Genomic DNA, 25,393 nt, shown 5'->3' on the forward strand with positions numbered 1-25,393 from the left:
ACCTGCAACCTCATGGTTCCTAGTTGGATTCGTTAACCACTGAGCCACGACAGGAATGCCTCTTCTTTTCCTTTCTTATCTGCAAATTGTTAATAGATTTTTTTTCTCTCTCAGTGCAGTTTCTATGGGATATTTATTTATTTATTTATTTATTTTTGTCTTCTTGCTATTTCTTGGGCTGCTCCCATGGCATATGGAGATTCCCAGGCTAGGGGTCAAATCGGAGCTGTAGCCATCGGCCTACACCACAGCCACAGCAACGTGGGATCCGAGCTACGTCTGTAACCTACACCACAGCTCATGGCAACGCTGGATCCTTAACCCACTGAGCAAGGCCAGGGATCCAACCACAACCTCGTGGTTCCTAGTTCGCTTTGTTAACCACTGAGCCATGACAGGAACTCCTCTATGGGATATTTAATCTACTTGGATTAAATCTAAATTGGTTCCTTCTAGGAACTTAAACCAATTATTTTGCTGACAAGGTAATAGGTAGAAGGGATTTTAATCCCCCCCACCCCTACTCTGTATAAGTTGAGACATTTCAGCTCTGGGCACAGTTTAGAAGCCTTCCCAGACTCCAGAAGGCTGAAGCCAAGAGGATCCTAAGGAGGTAAGTTATAGGCAAGAATGTGTACTGAGGGCAATTGAAAATTAGACAGATTGAGGCATATTTGGAAAGTTTGGCTTTCTACTCGCCATGCCTTAGCTCAGAGACCTTCTGGCTCGTCCTTGAACCCCATATTAACTCTGATTGACTGCTGGACTCTTCTGTGAGATGAAAGGAATGTTTCCACCCTCCATGATGTGGTTCATTCTTTTTTAAACCAGGGTTTCTCAGCCGCACCCTTTTGATCTTTTGGCAGGACAGGTAGAGCATGCTTGAAAAGGACATTGATCTGAAATGGTCTGAAATAAGACAAGGTTGTCCACAGTGGGTTTTTAGGCAGATGGGGGTCTGTTGCAATCCTTCTGTAGAGTATGTGGATTCGGGGGGACTTCCCTGGGCTTTGACCATCCAGAGGGTAAAATAAAGCTGAAGACAGGGTCTGATCCCTCCAGGATCAGAGCCCAGGTTTCTGTACCTGGCACGCCATGGTTCTCACCCACTGTATGCTCAGTACCCCTGGAGGTGCCTACGGTGTGCTCAGTACTCCCCGAGGTGGATAACGTGAGCCTGCTGGGATTTGCTTCCGTGGTTCCATGTATATCTTCGATGCAAAAAGAAGCAAAAGCGATTAGAAAATTTTTAAAAAGTGATGGGCCCATCCAATCCCTGACTTCTCCCAGATTTCCAGGAGCAGGAGACCACTCTTCATTTGCAGGATTTCAGGGGCTCTTTTCTCGGTTCTTTGCAAATCTCCATTTCTGAAAACATCCAAGTGCTTTGGGTTTTGAATCTGGTTTTCTGGGATGAGACTGAATCTCTGTGACCCAGAGAGGCAGCAAGTGGATTAACGGATTACCGAGGGTGGGGATGGGGAGGGTGGGTGCGGCCAGAAGCAGGGGAGTGACTGTTGGTACAGGGTTTCTTGTAGGGTATTGAAAAGGCTATCGGACTATGAGGTTGACGGTTGTCTGACACCAGGAAGGGGCTCGGTGGCATGGAACTGTGTACTTTATACATTAGGAGAAAAGTGGGAGTCTAATTCTTGTAGGACTCTTTTCTGGCTTTCCTTTCCTGAAACAAATGCATATCCTGGGATGAACACGGACATGCTTCGGAGGGAAATCTCAGCTTAATATTTCCAACCTTCCTCTGCTACACAGAAGTCTCAGGTTCTGCATTATTTTCCTGTGTTCTTCTGTAGAATGATGACGAACACAGTTCTGCCTCATAGCTCATCTTGACAAAATGACAGAAAAACTGATATTATTGGTAAAAATCAGTCGTAGACTTCCACACAGGGTTATCCCATTTGACATGAAGAATCAATGGTCCTAAGTTACAGATGAGAAAGCTGATGCTCACTTTTTGTATATTTACAAATTGGAAGCTAGGGGGAGATCCTTTTCTTGTAAGGTGGCTGCCCGAATAGTAAGAGAGTTAACGTCTGAGCTGTGAAATCTTGAACCAGTGGGGGAATGGTGTTCAGTATTGGCATGCGGGATGGAGGGGAAAAGAAAGGGGTGGGATACAAATAAAACTCATCGAGTTCATTCTTTTTTGCCCTCAGGCTTGTGAACAGTGAAGCTCTTGCTGAGAAGAGCAGACCACATCTCTTCTAATCGGTGTCAATTCGCAACCTCCTGTAGAAGCTTTTGCCCAGAGGCCCATCGGCAAATTCTTCCAACAGTATGGCTGAGGAACAGACACTTTTCCAGGGCCCTGAATCCAAGCCTCCAGGTCCTGTGCCACGCCAAGGCACACTTGCAGAAAAGCCAGACAGTGAATCCGAAACCTGGCATGTTCGCTTCAGAACTTTTATCAGCTCAAAGGAATCCAATCCCATCCAGGATCTGAGGAGACTCCGTGAGCTCTGCCATCTGTGGCTGAGGCCAGATCTCCACACCAAGGAGCAGATCATGGACAGGCTGGTGCTGGAGCAGTTCATGATCTGCATGCCTCTGGAGTGCCAGGTCTTGGTCAAGGAAAGTGGTGTGGAGAGTTGCCAAGAGCTGGAGGACATGCTGATAAACCAGCAGAAACCCAAGAACTGCGTGAGTAGGACCCTCGTGACTGTTTGGGGCGGGGGGGGGGGGGGGCGGGGAGGAGAGCTGGGACAGGAAGCTTCAGGAGGAGGTTGAATAAGATAGGACCTGAAAGGGTGGATCTAAGCCAGTGGTTCTCAAAGGGTGAGAGTTTGCATGGGGCATTACTGGGAGATCTTTTTAGCCATCCCCACTTGGGGAAGGCTGCTCTTTTATTTTTGTTTTATTTTATTTTATTTTATTTTGCTTTCTACAGCCGAACCTGCGACATTTGGAAGTTCCCAGGCTAGGGGTCAATTCAGAGCTGGAGCTGCCAGCCTATGCCACAGCCACAGCAATGCAGGATCTGAGCTACATATGTGACCTATACCACAGCTCACTGAAACACCGAACCCCCAACCACTGAGGGAGGCCAGGGATCAAATTGGCATTCTCACGGATACTAGTTGGATTCATTTCTGCTGCACCATGACGGGAACTCCTAAGGCTGCTCTTTTAAATGAGCCCTTCCCATGAGGTGTCCTTGTCTGGAAGGATTAACCTCACATGCCTTGAGTGCCGCCTTCCAGGTCTGGTAGGACACTGATATCACTTGACTTTTTCCCCTCACAGACCATAGTCCATGTAGGAGGACAGGACTTTCTTGTGCGAGGCTCAGATGTTGACACGGTTGAAGCTGAGGCCAGGGACATGGATGATGAGAGAGCCCTGTGCAAGGAGCCTCTATCCTCTGTGAGCGAAATACATGCAGAGAACGGCCAGCAGGAAAGCCAAGAGCTGCAGAACTTCCCTGATGTCCAGGAGCCGGCAAGAGGGCAGGTGAGTATGTGATGCCCTGAACTTTGGAGAGAGGTGGGGAGAAGGTAGAAGAGGAGGTGGTGTGTGTGGCTGCTCGAGTAATTGGAGACCTGACAAAGGACAGAAATGGACCCATTCACCTGGGGAATACTCACGGATGCACTGAATCCCTAGATATTTTCAAGCCAGGGTGAGAATGAAGACTCATCTGTCTTTGTCCCTCCACCATGAAAGCTTGGGAGAAATAAATCCAGGCTCAGTGGAGTGGTGCTCGGTCCATTTTTCAGGGGTGGACATACTGACAGCTGCTTTCCTCATGGAGCTATTTCCTCAAAGGCACTTCATATTTTGCAATATTGTCAATACCTTTTTTTTTTTTTGGCCACACCCTCAGAATGCAGAAGTTCCTGGGCCAGGGATCAAACCTTTGCCACAGCTGAGACCTGGGCCTGGAGAGTGTAGATGTGTCTTAAGTGGGCAGGAGGACGGGGTAGTTATTGACTTCCAGTGAGTAGAGAACAGGGATGCGTCTCATCATCCTACAATCCATGGGACAATCCCCATCACAAAGGCAAGATATCCACAGGTGCGGAAATCAGGAAACCTGGACCTAGCATCCTTTGCTTCCAGAGTCAGGGGCACGGAGAAGTTGGGATGACCTGAGAATTCAGAATGCAAACTGTGAGGTCTTTGCTTGATTGAAAGAGGTGGTTGGGCTGGAGGAAGGACACACTTGGGGATCAGGAGATGCTTATGGATTGGAGTGATGGAGTGGCCCATAAGAAATTAGACCACAGCCCCCAAAGTGGTACTAGGAAAAGTCTCAGAATTGGGAGATGAGCGGGATGGGGAAAGAGCAGACGCAGCTTTCCATGGGATATCATAGATGGTTATTGACTCTGCTCGCTTACCCCTCGCCAGGATAAGAAAGGTTTCCTGCCAGCGACCATTCCTGACCCACGTGTACGGGAGGGTCGGACACCCAAGGAGAACATGGAGCAAGACCTGGTGGAAGACAAAGAAGACACAAGAACCCCCACTCAGTCTCAAGAGCCAGAGCTTCGGAAGGGTCCTGGTGAGTCTGGACAGCTGGAATTCAAGGAGGCAGTGACTCGCCTTTGATGGCAGCAAGGGGCTGGGGACCCAGCATGACCATTCCTTGGGAGGGATGGGGTTTCTCCAATGCCAAACTTCTGCATCCTTGCCTTCCTAGATTGTCCACTCCGCAGACTCTCAGCTTGGCGGGTGGATGGGAAGTTCCCAGCCAACCTCAGTGTTTGACCCCCGTGAGACTGGTGTCACGGAAAATGTCCCTTGGCCCATGGGGTGTGCCGGATCCCTCCTTTCAGCAGCTGCTGGGTGGACAGAGGGTGGGAAGAACCCTGAAGAAGGTGCCAGTGTTACGCATGGGGATGCTGACCTGCCTTGCACCTCTTCTGTTCCAGAGACAGAAGAGCCAACTGCGGGTGGAAACAGAGGAGAATCGGTGAGGCGTCTGACACGTTCCAAACGCAGACGGGCCAGCAGTCTCACTTCCCAAGAAGGGCTTCAAGAAGGAGCCCCGTCTTTGGACACAGGCAGATGCTCAGGACAACCTCAGACCTCTTCTGCTTGTTCAGCAGGCAGGGTGAAAACAACCAGTCATGCCAAGGGCAAAGAAGCCCCGGGAGGGACAGACTATCAGTGTCGAGAATGCAACAAGAGGTTTCATTATAGGTCTCAGTTTACTCTTCACAAGAGGACACACACGGGAGAGAGGCCCTTCCAATGCAGTCTTTGTGCCAAAGCGTTCATGCAGCCCTCGGACCTGCGAGTCCACCAGCGAATCCACACGGGCGAGAAGCCATACCGCTGTGACACCTGCAGCAGGGACTTCACCCACGATTCCACGCTGCGAGCTCACAAGAGGACCCACACCAAGGAGAGGCCTTTCCCTTGTGAGCAATGTGACATGGCCTTCAGCCACCGGGGGAACCTCAACGTCCACCGACGCACCCACTCTGGGCTCAAGCCCTACGTGTGTCCCGAGTGTCACGGCGCCTTCCGCCAGCTGGGCACTTTCAAACGCCACCAGAAAACACATTTAAAGCGACCCCTAGGAGTTCCCATTGCGGCTCAATGATAAGGAACATGACTAGTATCTGTGAGGACGAGGGTTTGATCCCTGGCATGCCTCAGTGGGTCAAGGATCCAGTGTTGAGCTGTGGTGTAGGTCACCAATGCGGCTCTGACCTCTCGTTGCTGTGGCTGTGGCCTAGACCGGCAGTGACAGCTCCGATTCGGCCCTGAGCCTTCAAAATTCCAAATTTCATATGCTGAGGGTGCAGCCCTAAAAAGCCAAACAAACAAACAACCAAAAAAACATGGTCTCCAGTAATTCTTCCATCAAGTGGGAGTCCCCTGGGCCTGAGGAAGGAAATTAACGATAATGTACCACCTGTGTTGTCACGATTAGCCCAATTCTGTCTCTTCTCTCTAGAGCTGCAAGTTGATTCCATAGCCTGTAGCAGCAGGAAGGAAAGCTGGGCTCTGTCTCTGGATGGCCATTGTCCTTGTGAAGAAATGGATATCAGGAAAGTGTCCTAAAGGGGTCTTGCCTCTGGCAGCTAAATTCAAGACCTCACGACATTTCTTCTCCTTTAAAATCTGGCTTCCTAGAATTAAAAATAAAACCGTTGGATGGAAATCCATTTTCTCACATTAGATGGCGTAAACATAATCGGTAGAGATAGGAACTAGATTAATGGGTTGCCAAGGGTGGGGGGGCAGGGAATGGCCATGGCCTTTCTTGGTACCGAGTTCCTTCCGGGGGTGATGAAAAAGGCTGGGGACTGGACGTTGATCCCGGTGTAAAAATGGGAACGGACTGAGTGGCACAAAAAATGCACACCTTCTGAAAGGGAAAATGCTTTGTCGTAGGTTGTGCGTTTCACCAGCATACGAACATATCTGTCCAGGAGCTTCATTCTCTTTGGATTCTTTTGTGCATCCCTTCTCCAGAACTAATAAATATCCTGGTGTCAGCAAGGAAACATATTAGTCTTTGGCTAATATGTCCAACCTCACACACTATATATACTACAGAGAATTCGCAATTTGGAAATCATTTTCTTTTTTTTTTTCCCAATCATGACTCACACAGTCCTGCCTTGTAGCTTGTCCTGATTGAATGATACGAAAACAGATATTACATTACAATCAACTTGAGGCGTCTCACACATGGTGAACCTCTTGAATACACCGTAGAGAAAAATATGGCCCCAGATAACAGATCAAAACCTCACTCCCACTTTTGTACATTTAGAAACCAAAATCTGCGGAGCCACCAGACACCTCAGCTTCTCTTTCCTGTAAAGGTAGGCGTCAGAAGATTCATGAACCAGGTGAATGTCTGTTCCATGTGAAATATTGGACCAGTTCGGGAATGGTGTCCAATAGTGGAAGGAGGGAATCTGGAGGAGATGAAAGGGTGGAATAAAATGACACCGATTCTGTTCACTGTCCATGCCCCCAACCCTGGCCTTCAGAAAAGGGAATCTATTGCTGAGGAAATGCAGTCTGCCTCTCTTCCAATAGGTGTGAGTTAAATAGACACTGGTTTCTAGAAGTGTTTACTCAGAGTCCTTAAGGAAAATTCTTCCACCAATAGGGCTATACGAGAGACATTTTTTGAAGTCTCGGAATGAGTAAAAGACAGCCTTGGATGAGTGCCACCAGTGTCTGAGCCATGCCAAGGCACAGGTATAGAAAAGCTAGACTCTGAACCCCCCCCACCCCACCCCCCCGCAGAGTGTCACATATGCTTCAGAACATTTAGCGGCTTGGAGGAATCTGACCCCATCCAGAACATTTACATGGGAGATAAGAAAAAGAGTAGGTGACGCCAGATGGATGACATTCTCAGATCTCTAGTCTTTGACTGTTGAGCTCTCCAGGCAAATAAGCAGTTTTGCACTAAACCAGGACAACCAATCTTGCTGTCAAAAAATGCAATCCATAAAAGTCTAAAAGATAGAAAATAGAATAAAGGAAGCCTACCACAAACCAATATGAAGCCTCTTTATGTTTTTTGTCTTTTGTCTTCTTAGGGCTGCACCTGCGGCATATCGAGGTTCCCAGGCTAGCGGTCCAATCAGAGCTGTAGCCGCCAGCCTACACCACAGCCACATCAACACCAGATTGGAGCCGCATCTAAGACCTCCACCTCAACTCACGGCAACACCGGATCCTTAAGCCACGGAGCGAGCCCAGGGATCGAACCCTCCACCTCATGGTTCCTAGTCGGATTCATTTCTGCTGCACCATCATGGGAACTCCCAATATGGAGCCCTCTTGAATTAAAAAAAAAAAAAAAAAAAAAAAAGTTTCTCCTGGTGGAATTGCCATAGGAATTCGAATCCACTCAGATGATCTAAAATGGTTCCTCCCAGGACATTAAACCAATCACCGTGCTGATTGGGTAACCAGCAGGGCCTGCTGGCATTTCCCCCAGCTCTGTATACGTAGAGATATTTCAGCTCTGGACAACGTTTACGAGCCGGTCCCAGATGCCAGGAAGCTGAAGGCAAAAGGGCTTGAAAAATGTAAGTGAAGTGAGGGAATGTCTAAGGAGAAGGCTAGCAGTCAGGAGAGATGGAGGAGAGGTTTGGAATGCTCGGCTTTCAGAATTCCCGTCGTGGCGCAGTGGTTAAGGAATCCGACTAGGAACCATGAGGTTGCGGGTTCCCTCCCTGGCCTTGTTCAGTGGGATAAGGATCCGGCGTTGCCGTGAGCTGTGGTGTAGTTCGCAGACACGGCTCGGATCCCGCGTTGCTGTGGTTCTGGCGAAGGCCGGTGGCTACAGCTCCAATGAGACCCCTAGCCTGGGAACCTCCATATGCCATGGGAGCGGCCCTAGAAAAGGCAAAAAGACAAAAAAAAAAAAAAAAAAGGAGTGCTTGGCTTTCTATTCACCTTGCAGTAGCTCGGGCGACGTGTGAAAGCAACAGATCTCTCCCAGCTCCATACTCAACAGTGTGGTTGATTGTTGAGCTGGTCTGTGAGATGAGAAATATGTTTCCAGGGACTCCATGACGTGGTTCATTTTTGAAAGAAGCACTTCCGAAGTGTGGTCCTAGGGACATTCTTTTTTCATTTTTGGTTGCTCCAAGGCATGTGGAGTTTCTGGACCAGGGATCAGATCCAAGCCGGGCCTCCGTCGTGACCTAAGCTGCAGCTGTGGCAACATGGGATTCTTAACACCCTCTGCTGGGCCAGGGATTGAACTCGCATGCCAGCACTCCCAAGACACTGCCGATCCCGTTGCGCCACAGCTGGAGCTCCTCATTTTTTTTTTTTTTTTGGTCTTTTTGTCTTTTAGGGCTGTACCCGTGGCATATGGAGGTTCCCAGGCTAGGGGGCCAATTGGAGTTGTAGCTGCCAACCTACACGACAGCCACAGCAATGCAGGATCTGAGCTGCATTGGTGACTTACCCCATAGCTCATGGCAATGCAGGATCCTTAACCCATGGAGCGAGGCCAGGGATCGAACCTGCATCCTCAAGGATGCTAGTTGGGGTCGCTAACCACTGAGCCACGAGGGGAACTCCCCCTACAGACATTTTTAACCAGAGAGATTATTGTTCGTTGGGGGGAAGGAGAGGGCAAATCGATTAAGGACCTTCAGGAATAGCGACCCTCTTGAATGTCCAGTAAAGAACAAACCACTCTGGTCCCAATTAACCGATGAGACCACGGATCTCCAGTTTGTCCATTTAGGATCCGAATCTAGAGACGGGCACCATGGAGGCCCACGAGCACGTCCAACAGGGGCCCCCGAAGCTGAAAGGCGGCCCTGAGCTCAGGGCGATCAGACGAAAGAAGAAAAAGAAGGCCAAAGACAAGGCCAAACTCCCGGAAGGGATGGGAACCATTCGAAGGGACAAGGAGGAGAAGCCACCAGGCCTGGACGTGGGGACCCCGGCCCAGGTGGCCTTCGAGAAGATGCAGGAGGAGCGGCAGGGGGAAAGGATCCCGAAGAAAGCATCCCGAACCCACAGGCAGAGAGTTGAGGACTTCAACAGACACCTGGATACACTCACAGAGTACTTCGACCTTCCCAAAGTCAGCTGGACCAAGTAGCCTCCTCACACAGGACACGGGGTGCCACGGACGGGAAGAGGAAGGCAATATCAAAACGACGTTTGGTGCCTTGGTATTTTCTGGAAACATTCTATTACACGTGTTCTTGCCTCTTTTCTTGACACAGTGCTTTTCAAAGCTCTGTGCCCTGTTTCTGGACCTAGATAAGAGCACGAATGCTCTTTCACGCTTAAAAACATGCAATATCTGTGCCAAGGGGTTCATGCAGCCTTCGGACCTGGAGTCCTTGAGCAAATCCACATGCGTGAGAAGCCACACTGTTGTGATATCTGCACCAAGAACTTCTCCAGAGAGTCCACTCTGCGAGCTCCACACCAAGGAGAAGGCTTTCCATTGTGAGCAATGCAGCAAAGCCCTCAGCCACAGCAGACACCTCAACGTTCATGGACGCACCCACTCTGGGCTCAAACCCTCATGCGTCTGAGTATCATGGCACTGGGCACTTGCAAACGCCACCAGAAAACACATTTCAGGATGACGGGCCAATGAGTCCGCCCTCAGCTCCAAGTCCCTTCTGCTCCAGAAGGAAATTCAGGATGACCTGTCACGTATGGGATGCAAAGGATGGATGACACGTGCAGAACATGGGAGGATGTTGGGACCCAGTGGGGGTTCCAGCCGCATGAATGGGCTGGATCTCTGAGTGGTGACTTATCTTCCCTATTTGCTTTTGTTTTCTGCTTCTTTTTTGCCTTCTAAAAAAAAAAAAAAAGTTTGTGCTTTTGTGTGGTTGTTTTTCCAATTAAAATATGATGTCTCAAGGGCATTCAATTCTTCATCACAAATCTGAAGTTGCTGGGGAGGAGGGTCTTCCTGTTAGGCATGATTTCATTGTAAATGCAGATGAAGGGGCAGGGGGAGGTCAAATGGAATACAGGCTGTCCAGGGAAGTTTGAATGTCAAACAAACAAGCGCATTTCTGTGGAAGAGGGTCCTGTGTTTTTCCTCCTCTGGTTTTTGTACATGGCATGGATGACAGGTGTGGTTTCATCAAATATAGTCTTTATTCTGTTGAGATATGTTCCCTCTATACTCCTTGAGATATTGCTTCCTTGGATATTAAGAACAAGAAAGACTTCCTAAATTTAGAGGACTTAATTTTTCTCCCTCTGCTGGTGTACAAACTCTGGTTTTCCAAATGTCTACTCAGAAATTCGTTGCTCTCACACCTTACCTCAGCAGCGAATTTTTTTTCTCTTTTTAGGGTCGCACCCATGGCATATGGAGGTTCCCAGGCTAGGGGTCCAATTGGAGCTGTAGCTGCTGGCCGACACCCCAGCCAGAGCAACATCAGATCCCATCCATGTCTGGGACCTACACCACAGCTGATGGCAATGCCGCATCCTTAATCCCCTGAGCGGGGCCAAGGATCAAACCTGCATCCTCATGGATGCTAGTCAGATTCGTTTCTGCTGAACTACCTTGGGAACTCCTCAGCAGTAGATTGTGGAAAAAAAAGCCTTTTCAGACTTATTTACAAAAGAAAATAAAGATTAGGTAAACCACGTTGGTTATGGCTTCCAGATTTCTTTTCCTTGTCCCCCTCAATGCGTCCTGGCACATGAGAAAAAAACTTACTCCACCAACAAAACCAACCTGTTTTTGCTAAAAGCATGCCAACCACCAAGTTATGTTTAAATTCAGTAGAGCAAGTCCACCCCCTTTTATCTAAAATGGTTTATTCCGGAAGTTTTACCCAATCACCGTGCTGATTGGATTACAGTATGGGCCCCGCCCAGAATTTCCCGGCCCTATATAAGGGGAGGCTTGCCTCTGGTCGCAGTTTGAGATCCACTCCCGACTGTGAGAGACTGACTGGCAAGAGGGCCGAAGGAGGCAAGTGCCTGGGCAGGATGGCCTGAGGAGGAGGGAGCTGGGTTTCAGAAATGTTTGGCTTTCTTTTCACCTGGCATGAGCGCGGAGAACTTGGGAAAACAGGGGATGATCCTTAAACCGCCTCTTCACTATGGATGAGGGTTGAACCCTTCTGTGAGATGAGTAGGATTTTTCCACAATCCATGGTGTGCTGTGGTTCGTTTTTGAAACAAGGGTTTCTGAACCCCGATCCCAGGGAGATATATGTATATATATATAATTTTTTGGGGTCTTTTTGCCTTTTCGGGGACCATACCCATGGCACACGGAGGTTCCCAGGCTAGGGGTCCAATCGGAGCTATAGCCGTCGACCTACACCAGAGCCACAGCAACTTGAGATCCGAGTCTGCAACCTACACCACAGCTCACAGCAACGCCGGATCCTTAACCCACTGAGTGAGGCCAGGAATCGAACCTGCAACCTCATGGTTCCTAGTCGGATTCATTCCCTGAGGGGAACGCCCCAGGGATATTTTGGACCAGTTAGTTTTTCTCTGGGAGAATAAGAGAAGGGACAAATGTCTGATGTATGAAATATTGACCAGTGAAGGAATGGAGGCCAATATTGGGATGAGATACCCATGGGAAATGGAAAGGTGGAATAAAATGAAACTCATCAGTTTCATTCCTTTCTTTTAACTTAAAAAAAAATCTCTTCCCCAGCTCCCTTCCTCAGGACTTCTGAACACATAATAATTGAGGGAAAGCAGAGAAGGTCTTTTTCACAGAGGTGGACCTCTCACCTACTTGTAGAAGTTTTGCTGAGTCCTGTTGGCAAATTCTTCAATATGGCTGAGAAGCAGACAGTTTTCTTGGGTCTTGGAGAACCCAAAGACGGCCCTGGATCAAGGTCACCCGTGTCTGTGCACCCACCGCATGTCACATTTATGGAAAAGCCCGATGGCAACCCTGAAACCTGGCACATTCAATTCAGAACATTTATCAGCTCAAAGGAATCCGACCCCGTCCAGGATCTGAGGAGACTCCGTGAGCTCTGCCATCTGTGGCTGAGGCCAGATCTCCACACCAAGGAGCAGATCATGGACAGGCTGGTGCTGGAGCAGTTCATGATCTGCATGCCTCTGGAGTGCCAGGTCTTGGTCAAGGAAAGTGGTGTGGAGAGTTGCCAAGAGCTGGAGGACATGCTGATAAATCAGCAGAAACCCAAAAAGTGGGTGAGTAGGAGCCTAGTGACATTTTTGGGGAAGAGGAGAGCTGGGACACGGTGCTACAAGGTCGGGGGTTGAAAAGATGGGACCTGAGAGGTTTGCTCTAAGCCAGTGGTTGGTTCCCAAAAGGGAGAGAATTTGCATAGGACAGCATAGGGAGACCCTTTTGGCCATCCAAACTCTGAGGGACATGGCTTGGTAAGCATGTCATTCCCAAAAAGTGTGCGTATAAGGACGTATGCATATCGGATGCCTTGAGTACTATATTCCAGGATTTCCAGGAGACTGATTTCATCTGGTTTTCCCCCCACAGACGGTAGTGTGCATTCGTGGACAGGACTTTCTTGTGCCAGTCCTAGAATCTGAGATATTGGAAGTTGAGGTCAGTGACATGGACGATGAGAGAAACGTACCTGAGAAGCCTCAATCCACTGTGAGGAAGATACATGCAGGGCATGGCCATCAGGAGGGGCAAGAGCTGCAGAATCTGCCAAGAGTCAAGGATCTGTCAAGGGGCCAGGTGAGTGTGTGATGCCTTGATCACTGGAGAGGGGGTGGGGAAGAGGTAAAAAAAAAAGGAATGGGTGGGAGTGGGTACTCATGTAATTGGGGGATTTGGCAAAGGACGGCATTGGATCCCAGGGACCAGGAATTCCCTTGGATGCTTCTGCTCCATAGACATTGTTGAACCAGTGTAAGAATGAAGACTCAGCTGTCTTTATTCCGCCTCTGGGGAAGCGCATAGATTTATGTGTGAGGAGAAACAAATCTCAAGACAGTGATGCCCATTTGCCATGGGTAAATGCAGTGACAACCAATTTCCCATGGACCCTTTTCTCAGGAGCACTTCGTATTTGGAATATTACCCACCCTGAGTTAAGGGACTGGGCACATTGGACCTCCTAGAAGATGTTGGTGGGTGTCTGGAGAGAGTTGATTTGACCTAAGGGGATTGGTGGTGGTGGGAGGTGTTATTGACTTCTTGTGTGTAGACCCGGGGGATGCTGCACATGGTCCGACTATGCTCAGGAAAGGCATCCCCATCACAAAGACAAACCCAGGCAAGGTACCCATAAGCGCTGAGTTTGGGAGACCTAGACAAGGTGTCCTTTGCTCCTGAATCATGGACAGGGAGAAGTTGGGATGACTTGTTGAGGTGTGTGGGTAGAGAATTCAGGGTACCAACTGTGATGTGCACACTTGATTGAAAGAGGTGGTTGGGCTGGAGGAAGGACACACTTGGGGATCAGGAGATGCTTATGGATTGGAGTGATGGAGTGGCCCATAAGAAATTAGACCACAGCCCCCAAAGTGGTACTAGGAAAAGTCTCAGAATTGGGAGATGAGCGGGATGGGGAAAGAGCAGACGCAGCTTTCCATGGGATATCATAGATGGTTATTGACTCTGCTCGCTTACCCCTCGCCAGGATAAGAAAGGTTTCCTGCCAGCGACCATTCCTGACCCACGTGTACGGGAGGGTCGGACACCCAAGGAGAACATGGAGCAAGACCTGGTGGAAGACAAAGAAGACACAAGAACCCCCACTCAGTCTCAAGAGCCAGAGCTTCGGAAGGGTCCTGGTGAGTCTGGACAGCTGGAATTCAAGGAGGCAGTGACTCGCCTTTGATGGCAGCAAGGGGCTGGGGACCCAGCATGACCATTCCTTGGGAGGGATGGGGTTTCTCCAATGCCAAACTTCTGCATCCTTGCCTTCCTAGATTGTCCACTCCGCAGACTCTCAGCTTGGCGGGTGGATGGGAAGTTCCCAGCCAACCTCAGTGTTTGACCCCCGTGAGACTGGTGTCACGGAAAATGTCCCTTGGCCCATGGGGTGTGCCGGATCCCTCCTTTCAGCAGCTGCTGGGTGGACAGAGGGTGGGAAGAACCCTGAAGAAGGTGCCAGTGTTACGCATGGGGATGCTGACCTGCCTTGCACCTCTTCTGTTCCAGAGACAGAAGAGCCAACTGCGGGTGGAAACAGAGGAGAATCGGTGAGGCGTCTGACACGTTCCAAACGCAGACGGGCCAGCAGTCTCACTTCCCAAGAAGGGCTTCAAGAAGGAGCCCCGTCTTTGGACACAGGCAGATGCTCAGGACAACCTCAGACCTCTTCTGCTTGTTCAGCAGGCAGGGTGAAAACAACCAGTCATGCCAAGGGCAAAGAAGCCCCGGGAGGGACAGACTATCAGTGTCGAGAATGCAACAAGAGGTTTCATTATAGGTCTCAGTTTACTCTTCACAAGAGGACACACACGGGAGAGAGGCCCTTCCAATGCAGTCTTTGTGCCAAAGCGTTCATGCAGCCCTCGGACCTGCGAGTCCACCAGCGAATCCACACGGGCGAGAAGCCATACCGCTGTGACACCTGCAGCAGGGACTTCACCCACGATTCCACGCTGCGAGCTCACAAGAGGACCCACACCAAGGAGAGGCCTTTCCCTTGTGAGCAATGTGACATGGCCTTCAGCCACCGGGGGAACCTCAACGTCCACCGACGCACCCACTCTGGGCTCAAGCCCTACGTGTGTCCCGAGTGTCACGGCGCCTTCCGCCAGCTGGGCACTTTCAAACGCCACCAGAAAACACATTTAAAGCGACCCCTAGGAGTTCCCATTGCGGCTCAATGATAAGGAACGTGACTAGTATCTGTGAGGACGAGGGTTTGATCCCTGGCATGCCTCAGTGGGTCAAGGATCCAGTGTTGAGCTGTGGTGTAGGTCACCAATGCGGCTCTGACCTCTCGTTGCTGTGGCTGTGGCCTAGACCGGCAGTGACAGCTCCGATTCGGCCCTGAGCCTTCAAAATTCCAAATTTCATATGCTGAGGGTGCAGCCCTAAAAAGCCAAACAAACAAACAACCAAAAAAACATGGTCTCCAGTAATTCTTCCATCAAGTGGGAGTCCCCTGGGCCTGAGGAAGGAAATTAACGATAATGTACCACCTGTGTTGTCACGATTAGCCCAATTCTGTCTCTTCTCTCTAGAGCTGCAAGTTGATTCCATAGCCTGTAGCAGCAGGAAGGAAAGCTGGGCTCTGTCTCTGGATGGCCATTGTCCTTGTGAAGAAATGGATATCAGGAAAGTGTCCTAAAGGGGTCTTGCCTCTGGCAGCTAAATTCAAGACCTCACGACATTTCTTCTCCTTTAAAATCTGGCTTCCTAGAATTAAAAATAAAACCGTTGGATGGAAATCCATTTTCTCACATTAGATGGCGTAAACATAATCGGTAGAGATAGGAACTAGATTAATGGGTTGCCAAGGGTGGGGGGGCAGGGAATGGCCATGGCCTTTCTTGGTACCGAGTTCCTTCCGGGGGTGATGAAAAAGGCTGGGGACTGGACGTTGATCCCGGTGTAAAAATGGGAACGGACTGAGTGGCACAAAAAATGCACACCTTCTGAAAGGGAAAATGCTTTGTCGTAGGTTGTGCGTTTCACCAGCATACGAACATATCTGTCCAGGAGCTTCATTCTCTTTGGATTCTTTTGTGCATCCCTTCTCCAGAACTAATAAATATCCTGGTGTCAGCAAGGAAACATATTAGTCTTTGGCTAATATGTCCAACCTCACACACTATATATACTACAGAGAATTCGCAATTTGGAAATCATTTTCTTTTTTTTTTTCCCAATCATGACTCACACAGTCCTGCCTTGTAGCTTGTCCTGATTGAATGATACGAAAACAGATATTACATTACAATCAACTTGAGGCGTCTCACACATGGTGAACCTCTTGAATACACCGTAGAGAAAAATATGGCCCCAGATAACAGATCAAAACCTCACTCCCACTTTTGTACATTTAGAAACCAAAATCTGCGGAGCCACCAGACACCTCAGCTTCTCTTTCCTGTAAAGGTAGGCGTCAGAAGATTCATGAACCAGGTGAATGTCTGTTCCATGTGAAATATTGGACCAGTTCGGGAATGGTGTCCAATAGTGGAAGGAGGGAATCTGGAGGAGATGAAAGGGTGGAATAAAATGACACCGATTCTGTTCACTGTCCATGCCCCCAACCCTGGCCTTCAGAAAAGGGAATCTATTGCTGAGGAAATGCAGTCTGCCTCTCTTCCAATAGGTGTGAGTTAAATAGACACTGGTTTCTAGAAGTGTTTACTCAGAGTCCTTAAGGAAAATTCTTCCACCAATAGGGCTATACGAGAGACATTTTTTGAAGTCTCGGAATGAGTAAAAGACAGCCTTGGATGAGTGCCACCAGTGTCTGAGCCATGCCAAGGCACAGGTATAGAAAAGCTAGACTCTGAACCCCCCCCACCCCACCCCCCCGCAGAGTGTCACATATGCTTCAGAACATTTAGCGGCTTGGAGGAATCTGACCCCATCCAGAACATTTACATGGGAGATAAGAAAAAGAGTAGGTGACGCCAGATGGATGACATTCTCAGATCTCTAGTCTTTGACTGTTGAGCTCTCCAGGCAAATAAGCAGTTTTGCACTAAACCAGGACAACCAATCTTGCTGTCAAAAAATGCAATCCATAAAAGTCTAAAAGATAGAAAATAGAATAAAGGAAGCCTACCACAAACCAATATGAAGCCTCTTTATGTTTTTTGTCTTTTGTCTTCTTAGGGCTGCACCTGCGGCATATCGAGGTTCCCAGGCTAGCGGTCCAATCAGAGCTGTAGCCGCCAGCCTACACCACAGCCACATCAACACCAGATTGGAGCCGCATCTAAGACCTCCACCTCAACTCACGGCAACACCGGATCCTTAAGCCACGGAGCGAGCCCAGGGATCGAACCCTCCACCTCATGGTTCCTAGTCGGATTCATTTCTGCTGCACCATCATGGGAACTCCCAATATGGAGCCCTCTTGAATTAAAAAAAAAAAAAAAAAAAAAAAAAGTTTCTCCTGGTGGAATTGCCATAGGAATTCGAATCCACTCAGATGATCTAAAATGGTTCCTCCCAGGACATTAAACCAATCACCGTGCTGATTGGGTAACCAGCAGGGCCTGCTGGCATTTCCCCCAGCTCTGTATACGTAGAGATATTTCAGCTCTGGACAACGTTTACGAGCCGGTCCCAGATGCCAGGAAGCTGAAGGCAAAAGGGCTTGAAAAATGTAAGTGAAGTGAGGGAATGTCTAAGGAGAAGGCTAGCAGTCAGGAGAGATGGAGGAGAGGTTTGGAATGCTCGGCTTTCAGAATTCCCGTCGTGGCGCAGTGGTTAAGGAATCCGACTAGGAACCATGAGGTTGCGGGTTCCCTCCCTGGCCTTGTTCAGTGGGATAAGGATCCGGCGTTGCCGTGAGCTGTGGTGTAGTTCGCAGACACGGCTCGGATCCCGCGTTGCTGTGGTTCTGGCGAAGGCCGGTGGCTACAGCTCCAATGAGACCCCTAGCCTGGGAACCTCCATATGCCATGGGAGCGGCCCTAGAAAAGGCAAAAAGACAAAAAAAAAAAAAAAAAAGGAGTGCTTGGCTTTCTATTCACCTTGCAGTAGCTCGGGCGACGTGTGAAAGCAACAGATCTCTCCCAGCTCCATACTCAACAGTGTGGTTGATTGTTGAGCTGGTCTGTGAGATGAGAAATATGTTTCCAGGGACTCCATGACGTGGTTCATTTTTGAAAGAAGCACTTCCGAAGTGTGGTCCTAGGGACATTCTTTTTTCATTTTTGGTTGCTCCAAGGCATGTGGAGTTTCTGGACCAGGGATCAGATCCAAGCCGGGCCTCCGTCGTGACCTAAGCTGCAGCTGTGGCAACATGGGATTCTTAACACCCTCTGCTGGGCCAGGGATTGAACTCGCATGCCAGCACTCCCAAGACACTGCCGATCCCGTTGCGCCACAGCTGGAGCTCCTCATTTTTTTTTTTTTTTTGGTCTTTTTGTCTTTTAGGGCTGTACCCGTGGCATATGGAGGTTCCCAGGCTAGGGGGCCAATTGGAGTTGTAGCTGCCAACCTACACGACAGCCACAGCAATGCAGGATCTGAGCTGCATTGGTGACTTACCCCATAGCTCATGGCAATGCAGGATCCTTAACCCATGGAGCGAGGCCAGGGATCGAACCTGCATCCTCAAGGATGCTAGTTGGGGTCGCTAACCACTGAGCCACGAGGGGAACTCCCCCTACAGACATTTTTAACCAGAGAGATTATTGTTCGTTGGGGGGAAGGAGAGGGCAAATCGATTAAGGACCTTCAGGAATAGCGACCCTCTTGAATGTCCAGTAAAGAACAAACCACTCTGGTCCCAATTAACCGATGAGACCACGGATCTCCAGTTTGTCCATTTAGGATCCGAATCTAGAGACGGGCACCATGGAGGCCCACGAGCACGTCCAACAGGGGCCCCCGAAGCTGAAAGGCGGCCCTGAGCTCAGGGCGATCAGACGAAAGAAGAAAAAGAAGGCCAAAGACAAGGCCAAACTCCCGGAAGGGATGGGAACCATTCGAAGGGACAAGGAGGAGAAGCCACCAGGCCTGGACGTGGGGACCCCGGCCCAGGTGGCCTTCGAGAAGATGCAGGAGGAGCGGCAGGGGGAAAGGATCCCGAAGAAAGCATCCCGAACCCACAGGCAGAGAGTTGAGGACTTCAACAGACACCTGGATACACTCACAGAGTACTTCGACCTTCCCAAAGTCAGCTGGACCAAGTAGCCTCCTCACACAGGACACGGGGTGCCACGGACGGGAAGAGGAAGGCAATATCAAAACGACGTTTGGTGCCTTGGTATTTTCTGGAAACATTCTATTACACGTGTTCTTGCCTCTTTTCTTGACACAGTGCTTTTCAAAGCTCTGTGCCCTGTTTCTGGACCTAGATAAGAGCACGAATGCTCTTTCACGCTTAAAAACATGCAATATCTGTGCCAAGGGGTTCATGCAGCCTTCGGACCTGGAGTCCTTGAGCAAATCCACATGCGTGAGAAGCCACACTGTTGTGATATCTGCACCAAGAACTTCTCCAGAGAGTCCACTCTGCGAGCTCCACACCAAGGAGAAGGCTTTCCATTGTGAGCAATGCAGCAAAGCCCTCAGCCACAGCAGACACCTCAACGTTCATGGACGCACCCACTCTGGGCTCAAACCCTCATGCGTCTGAGTATCATGGCACTGGGCACTTGCAAACGCCACCAGAAAACACATTTCAGGATGACGGGCCAATGAGTCCGCCCTCAGCTCCAAGTCCCTTCTGCTCCAGAAGGAAATTCAGGATGACCTGTCACGTATGGGATGCAAAGGATGGATGACACGTGCAGAACATGGGAGGATGTTGGGACCCAGTGGGGGTTCCAGCCGCATGAATGGGCTGGATCTCTGAGTGGTGACTTATCTTCCCTATTTGCTTTTGTTTTCTGCTTCTTTTTTGCCTTCTAAAAAAAAAAAAAAGTTTGTGCTTTTGTGTGGTTGTTTTTCCAATTAAAATATGATGTCTCAAGGGCATTCAATTCTTCATCACAAATCTGAAGTTGCTGGGGAGGAGGGTCTTCCTGTCAGGCATGATTTCATTGTAAATGCAGATGAAGGGGCAGGGGGAGGTCAAATGGAATACAGGCTGTCCAGGGAAGTTTGAATGTCAAACAAACAAGCGCATTTCTGTGGAAGAGGGTCCTGTGTTTTTCCTCCTCTGGTTTTTGTACATGGCATGGATGACAGGTGTGGTTTCATCAAATATAGTCTTTATTCTGTTGAGATATGTTCCCTCTATACTCCTTGAGATATTGCTTCCTTGGATATTAAGAACAAGAAAGACTTCCTAAATTTAGAGGACTTAATTTTTCTCCCTCTGCTGGTGTACAAACTCTGGTTTTCCAAATGTCTACTCAGAAATTCGTTGCTCTCACACCTTACCTCAGCAGCGAATTTTTTTTCTCTTTTTAGGGTCGCACCCATGGCATATGGAGGTTCCCAGGCTAGGGGTCCAATTGGAGCTGTAGCTGCTGGCCGACACCCCAGCCAGAGCAACATCAGATCCCATCCATGTCTGGGACCTACACCACAGCTGATGGCAATGCCGCATCCTTAATCCCCTGAGCGGGGCCAAGGATCAAACCTGCATCCTCATGGATGCTAGTCAGATTCGTTTCTGCTGAACTACCTTGGGAACTCCTCAGCAGTAGATTGTGGAAAAAAAAGCCTTTTCAGACTTATTTACAAAAGAAAATAAAGATTAGGTAAACCACGTTGGTTATGGCTTCCAGATTTCTTTTCCTTGTCCCCCTCAATGCGTCCTGGCACATGAGAAAAAAACTTACTCCACCAACAAAACCAACCTGTTTTTGCTAAAAGCATGCCAACCACCAAGTTATGTTTAAATTCAGTAGAGCAAGTCCACCCCCTTTTATCTAAAATGGTTTATTCCGGAAGTTTTACCCAATCACCGTGCTGATTGGATTACAGTATGGGCCCCGCCCAGAATTTCCCGGCCCTATATAAGGGGAGGCTTGCCTCTGGTCGCAGTTTGAGATCCACTCCCGACTGTGAGAGACTGACTGGCAAGAGGGCCGAAGGAGGCAAGTGCCTGGGCAGGATGGCCTGAGGAGGAGGGAGCTGGGTTTCAGAAATGTTTGGCTTTCTTTTCACCTGGCATGAGCGCGGAGAACTTGGGAAAACAGGGGATGATCCTTAAACCGCCTCTTCACTATGGATGAGGGTTGAACCCTTCTGTGAGATGAGTAGGATTTTTCCACAATCCATGGTGTGCTGTGGTTCGTTTTTGAAACAAGGGTTTCTGGACCCCGATCCCAGGGAGATATATGTATATATATATAATTTTTTGGGGTCTTTTTGCCTTTTCGGGGACCATACCCATGGCACACGGAGGTTCCCAGGCTAGGGGTCCAATCGGAGCTATAGCCGTCGACCTACACCAGAGCCACAGCAACTTGAGATCCGAGTCTGCAACCTACACCACAGCTCACAGCAACGCCGGATCCTTAACCCACTGAGTGAGGCCAGGAATCGAACCTGCAACCTCATGGTTCCTAGTCGGATTCATTCCCTGAGGGGAACGCCCCAGGGATATTTTGGACCAGTTAGTTTTTCTCTGGGAGAATAAGAGAAGGGACAAATGTCTGATGTATGAAATATTGACCAGTGAAGGAATGGAGGCCAATATTGGGATGAGATACCCATGGGAAATGGAAAGGTGGAATAAAATGAAACTCATCAGTTTCATTCCTTTCTTTTAACTTAAAAAAAAATCTCTTCCCCAGCTCCCTTCCTCAGGACTTCTGAACACATAATAATTGAGGGAAAGCAGAGAAGGTCTTTTTCACAGAGGTGGACCTCTCACCTACTTGTAGAAGTTTTGCTGAGTCCTGTTGGCAAATTCTTCAATATGGCTGAGAAGCAGACAGTTTTCTTGGGTCTTGGAGAACCCAAAGACGGCCCTGGATCAAGGTCACCCGTGTCTGTGCACCCACCGCATGTCACATTTATGGAAAAGCCCGATGGCAACCCTGAAACCTGGCACATTCAATTCAGAACATTTATCAGCTCAAAGGAATCCGACCCCGTCCAGGATCTGAGGAGACTCCGTGAGCTCTGCCATCTGTGGCTGAGGCCAGATCTCCACACCAAGGAGCAGATCATGGACAGGCTGGTGCTGGAGCAGTTCATGATCTGCATGCCTCTGGAGTGCCAGGTCTTGGTCAAGGAAAGTGGTGTGGAGAGTTGCCAAGAGCTGGAGGACATGCTGATAAATCAGCAGAAACCCAAAAAGTGGGTGAGTAGGAGCCTAGTGACATTTTTGGGGAAGAGCAGAGCTGGGACACGGTGCTACAAGGTCGGGGGTTGAAAAGATGGGACCTGAGAGGTTTGCTCTAAGCCAGTGGTTGGTTCCCAAAAGGGAGAGAATTTGCATAGGACAGCATAGGGAGACCCTTTTGGCCATCCAAACTCTGAGGGACATGGCTTGGTAAGCATGTCATTCCCAAAAAGTGTGCGTATAAGGACGTATGCATATCGGATGCCTTGAGTACTATATTCCAGGATTTCCAGGAGACTGATTTCATCTGGTTTTCCCCCCACAGACGGTAGTGTGCATTCGTGGACAGGACTTTCTTGTGCCAGTCCTAGAATCTGAGATATTGGAAGTTGAGGTCAGTGACATGGACGATGAGAGAAACGTACCTGAGAAGCCTCAATCCACTGTGAGGAAGATACATGCAGGGCATGGCCATCAGGAGGGGCAAGAGCTGCAGAATCTGCCAAGAGTCAAGGATCTGTCAAGGGGCCAGGTGAGTGTGTGATGCCTTGATCACTGGAGAGGGGGTGGGGAAGAGGTAAAAAAAAAAGGAATGGGTGGGAGTGGGTACTCATGTAATTGGGGGATTTGGCAAAGGACGGCATTGGATCCCAGGGACCAGGAATTCCCTTGGATGCTTCTGCTCCATAGACATTGTTGAACCAGTGTAAGAATGAAGACTCAGCTGTCTTTATTCCGCCTCTGGGGAAGCACATAGATTTATGTGTGAGGAGAAACAAATCTCAAGACAGTGATGCCCATTTGCCATGGGTAAATGCAGTGACAACCAATTTCCCATGGACCCTTTTCTCAGGAGCACTTCGTATTTGGAATATTACCCACCCTGAGTTAAGGGACTGGGCACATTGGACCTCCTAGAAGATGTTGGTGGGTGTCTGGAGAGAGTTGATTTGACCTAAGGGGATTGGTGGTGGTGGGAGGTGTTATTGACTTCTTGTGTGTAGACCCGGGGGATGCTGCACATGGTCCGACTATGCTCAGGAAAGGCATCCCCATCACAAAGACAAACCCAGGCAAGGTACCCATAAGCGCTGAGTTTGGGAGACCTAGACAAGGTGTCCTTTGCTCCTGAATCATGGACAGGGAGAAGTTGGGATGACTTGTTGAGGTGTGTGGGTAGAGAATTCAGGGTACCAACTGTGATGTGCACACTTGATTGAAAGAGGTGGTTGGGCTGGAGGAAGGACACACTTGGGGATCAGGAGATGCTTATGGATTGGAGTGATGGAGTGGCCCATAAGAAATTAGACCACAGCCCCCAAAGTGGTACTAGGAAAAGTCTCAGAATTGGGAGATGAGCGGGATGGGGAAAGAGCAGACGCAGCTTTCCATGGGATATCATAGATGGTTATTGACTCTGCTCGCTTACCCCTCGCCAGGATAAGAAAGGTTTCCTGCCAGCGACCATTCCTGACCCACGTGTACGGGAGGGTCGGACACCCAAGGAGAACATGGAGCAAGACCTGGTGGAAGACAAAGAAGACACAAGAACCCCCACTCAGTCTCAAGAGCCAGAGCTTCGGAAGGGTCCTGGTGAGTCTGGACAGCTGGAATTCAAGGAGGCAGTGACTCGCCTTTGATGGCAGCAAGGGGCTGGGGACCCAGCATGACCATTCCTTGGGAGGGATGGGGTTTCTCCAATGCCAAACTTCTGCATCCTTGCCTTCCTAGATTGTCCACTCCGCAGACTCTCAGCTTGGCGGGTGGATGGGAAGTTCCCAGCCAACCTCAGTGTTTGACCCCCGTGAGACTGGTGTCACGGAAAATGTCCCTTGGCCCATGGGGTGTGCCGGATCCCTCCTTTCAGCAGCTGCTGGGTGGACAGAGGGTGGGAAGAACCCTGAAGAAGGTGCCAGTGTTACGCATGGGGATGCTGACCTGCCTTGCACCTCTTCTGTTCCAGAGACAGAAGAGCCAACTGCGGGTGGAAACAGAGGAGAATCGGTGAGGCGTCTGACACGTTCCAAACGCAGACGGGCCAGCAGTCTCACTTCCCAAGAAGGGCTTCAAGAAGGAGCCCCGTCTTTGGACACAGGCAGATGCTCAGGACAACCTCAGACCTCTTCTGCTTGTTCAGCAGGCAGGGTGAAAACAACCAGTCATGCCAAGGGCAAAGAAGCCCCGGGAGGGACAGACTATCAGTGTCGAGAATGCAACAAGAGGTTTCATTATAGGTCTCAGTTTACTCTTCACAAGAGGACACACACGGGAGAGAGGCCCTTCCAATGCAGTCTTTGTGCCAAAGCGTTCATGCAGCCCTCGGACCTGCGAGTCCACCAGCGAATCCACACGGGCGAGAAGCCATACCGCTGTGACACCTGCAGCAGGGACTTCACCCACGATTCCACGCTGCGAGCTCACAAGAGGACCCACACCAAGGAGAGGCCTTTCCCTTGTGAGCAATGTGACATGGCCTTCAGCCACCGGGGGAACCTCAACGTCCACCGACGCACCCACTCTGGGCTCAAGCCCTACGTGTGTCCCGAGTGTCACGGCGCCTTCCGCCAGCTGGGCACTTTCAAACGCCACCAGAAAACACATTTCAAGACAACTAGCCAATGAGTCGGCCCTCAGCTCCAAGTCCCCTCTGCTCCAAAAAGGAAATTCAGGATGACTTGTCACTATGGGATGCAAAGGATGGATGACATGTGCAGAACGAGGGTGGATGGAGTTCCTGTTGTGGCACAGCAGAAACGAATCCCACTCGGAACCATGAGGTTGTGGGTTAGATTCCTGGCCTCCCTCTGTGGGTTAAGGATCCAGCATTGTTGGGAGCTGTGGTGTAGGTCACAGATGCGGCTCGGATCTTGAGTTGCTGTGGCTGTGGTGTAGGCAGGCGGTTACAGCTCCCATTCGACCCCTTGCCTGGGAGCCTCCATGTGAGCTGGTGAGGGGGATGCTGGAACCCAGTGGGGGCTCCATCCACATGAATGGGGTGGATCTCTGAGTGATACCTATCTTCCTGATTGGCGTTTGTTTCCACTTCCTTATTGTTTTCTCATAAGTTTGGGTTTTAT

General features: G+C 49.6%; 3 protein-coding genes and 2 pseudogenes across 3 annotated transcripts; all 5 read left to right on the plus strand.

The window, feature by feature from the left end:
- Positions 1-558: 558 nt before the first annotated feature.
- On the plus strand, positions 559-7,498 carry LOC100739613 (zinc finger and SCAN domain-containing protein 5C-like). The gene is made up of 5 exons (XM_005664900.2): positions 559-613; positions 2,178-2,661; positions 3,265-3,471; positions 4,372-4,525; positions 4,896-7,498. Exons 2-5 carry the CDS (start codon positions 2,299-2,301, stop codon positions 5,570-5,572), a joined length of 1,401 nt encoding a protein of 466 aa, XP_005664957.2. The 5' UTR covers positions 559-613; positions 2,178-2,298; the 3' UTR covers positions 5,573-7,498.
- A 1,734-nt stretch (positions 7,499-9,232) lies between these two features.
- LOC110261072 (protein FAM32A pseudogene) lies at positions 9,233-9,571 on the plus strand (annotated as a pseudogene).
- Positions 9,572-12,353: 2,782 nt separating this feature from the next.
- On the plus strand, positions 12,354-15,264 carry LOC110261378 (zinc finger and SCAN domain-containing protein 5B-like). The gene is made up of 4 exons (XM_084965685.1): positions 12,354-12,642; positions 12,950-13,156; positions 14,064-14,217; positions 14,588-15,264. The coding sequence occupies exons 1-4, from the start codon at positions 12,355-12,357 to the stop codon at positions 15,262-15,264; spliced, it is 1,326 nt and encodes a 441-aa protein (XP_084821811.1). The 5' UTR covers position 12,354.
- Positions 15,265-18,925: 3,661 nt separating this feature from the next.
- Positions 18,926-19,264, plus strand: LOC100515318 (protein FAM32A pseudogene; annotated as a pseudogene).
- A 2,781-nt stretch (positions 19,265-22,045) lies between these two features.
- Positions 22,046-24,938, plus strand: LOC106510590 (zinc finger and SCAN domain-containing protein 5B-like). The gene is made up of 4 exons (XM_084962247.1): positions 22,046-22,334; positions 22,642-22,848; positions 23,756-23,909; positions 24,280-24,938. Exons 1-4 carry the CDS (start codon positions 22,047-22,049, stop codon positions 24,936-24,938), a joined length of 1,308 nt encoding a protein of 435 aa, XP_084818373.1. The 5' UTR covers position 22,046.
- The last annotated feature ends 455 nt before the right edge of the window (positions 24,939-25,393 follow it).

This window comes from Sus scrofa, chromosome 6, assembly GCF_054392235.1.
Source record: "Sus scrofa isolate SSC_HxYL_T2T_F1_AM1 chromosome 6, Sscrofa_HxYL_maternal_Yorkshire_Landrace_v2.0, whole genome shotgun sequence".
NCBI lineage: Eukaryota > Metazoa > Chordata > Mammalia > Artiodactyla > Suidae > Sus > Sus scrofa.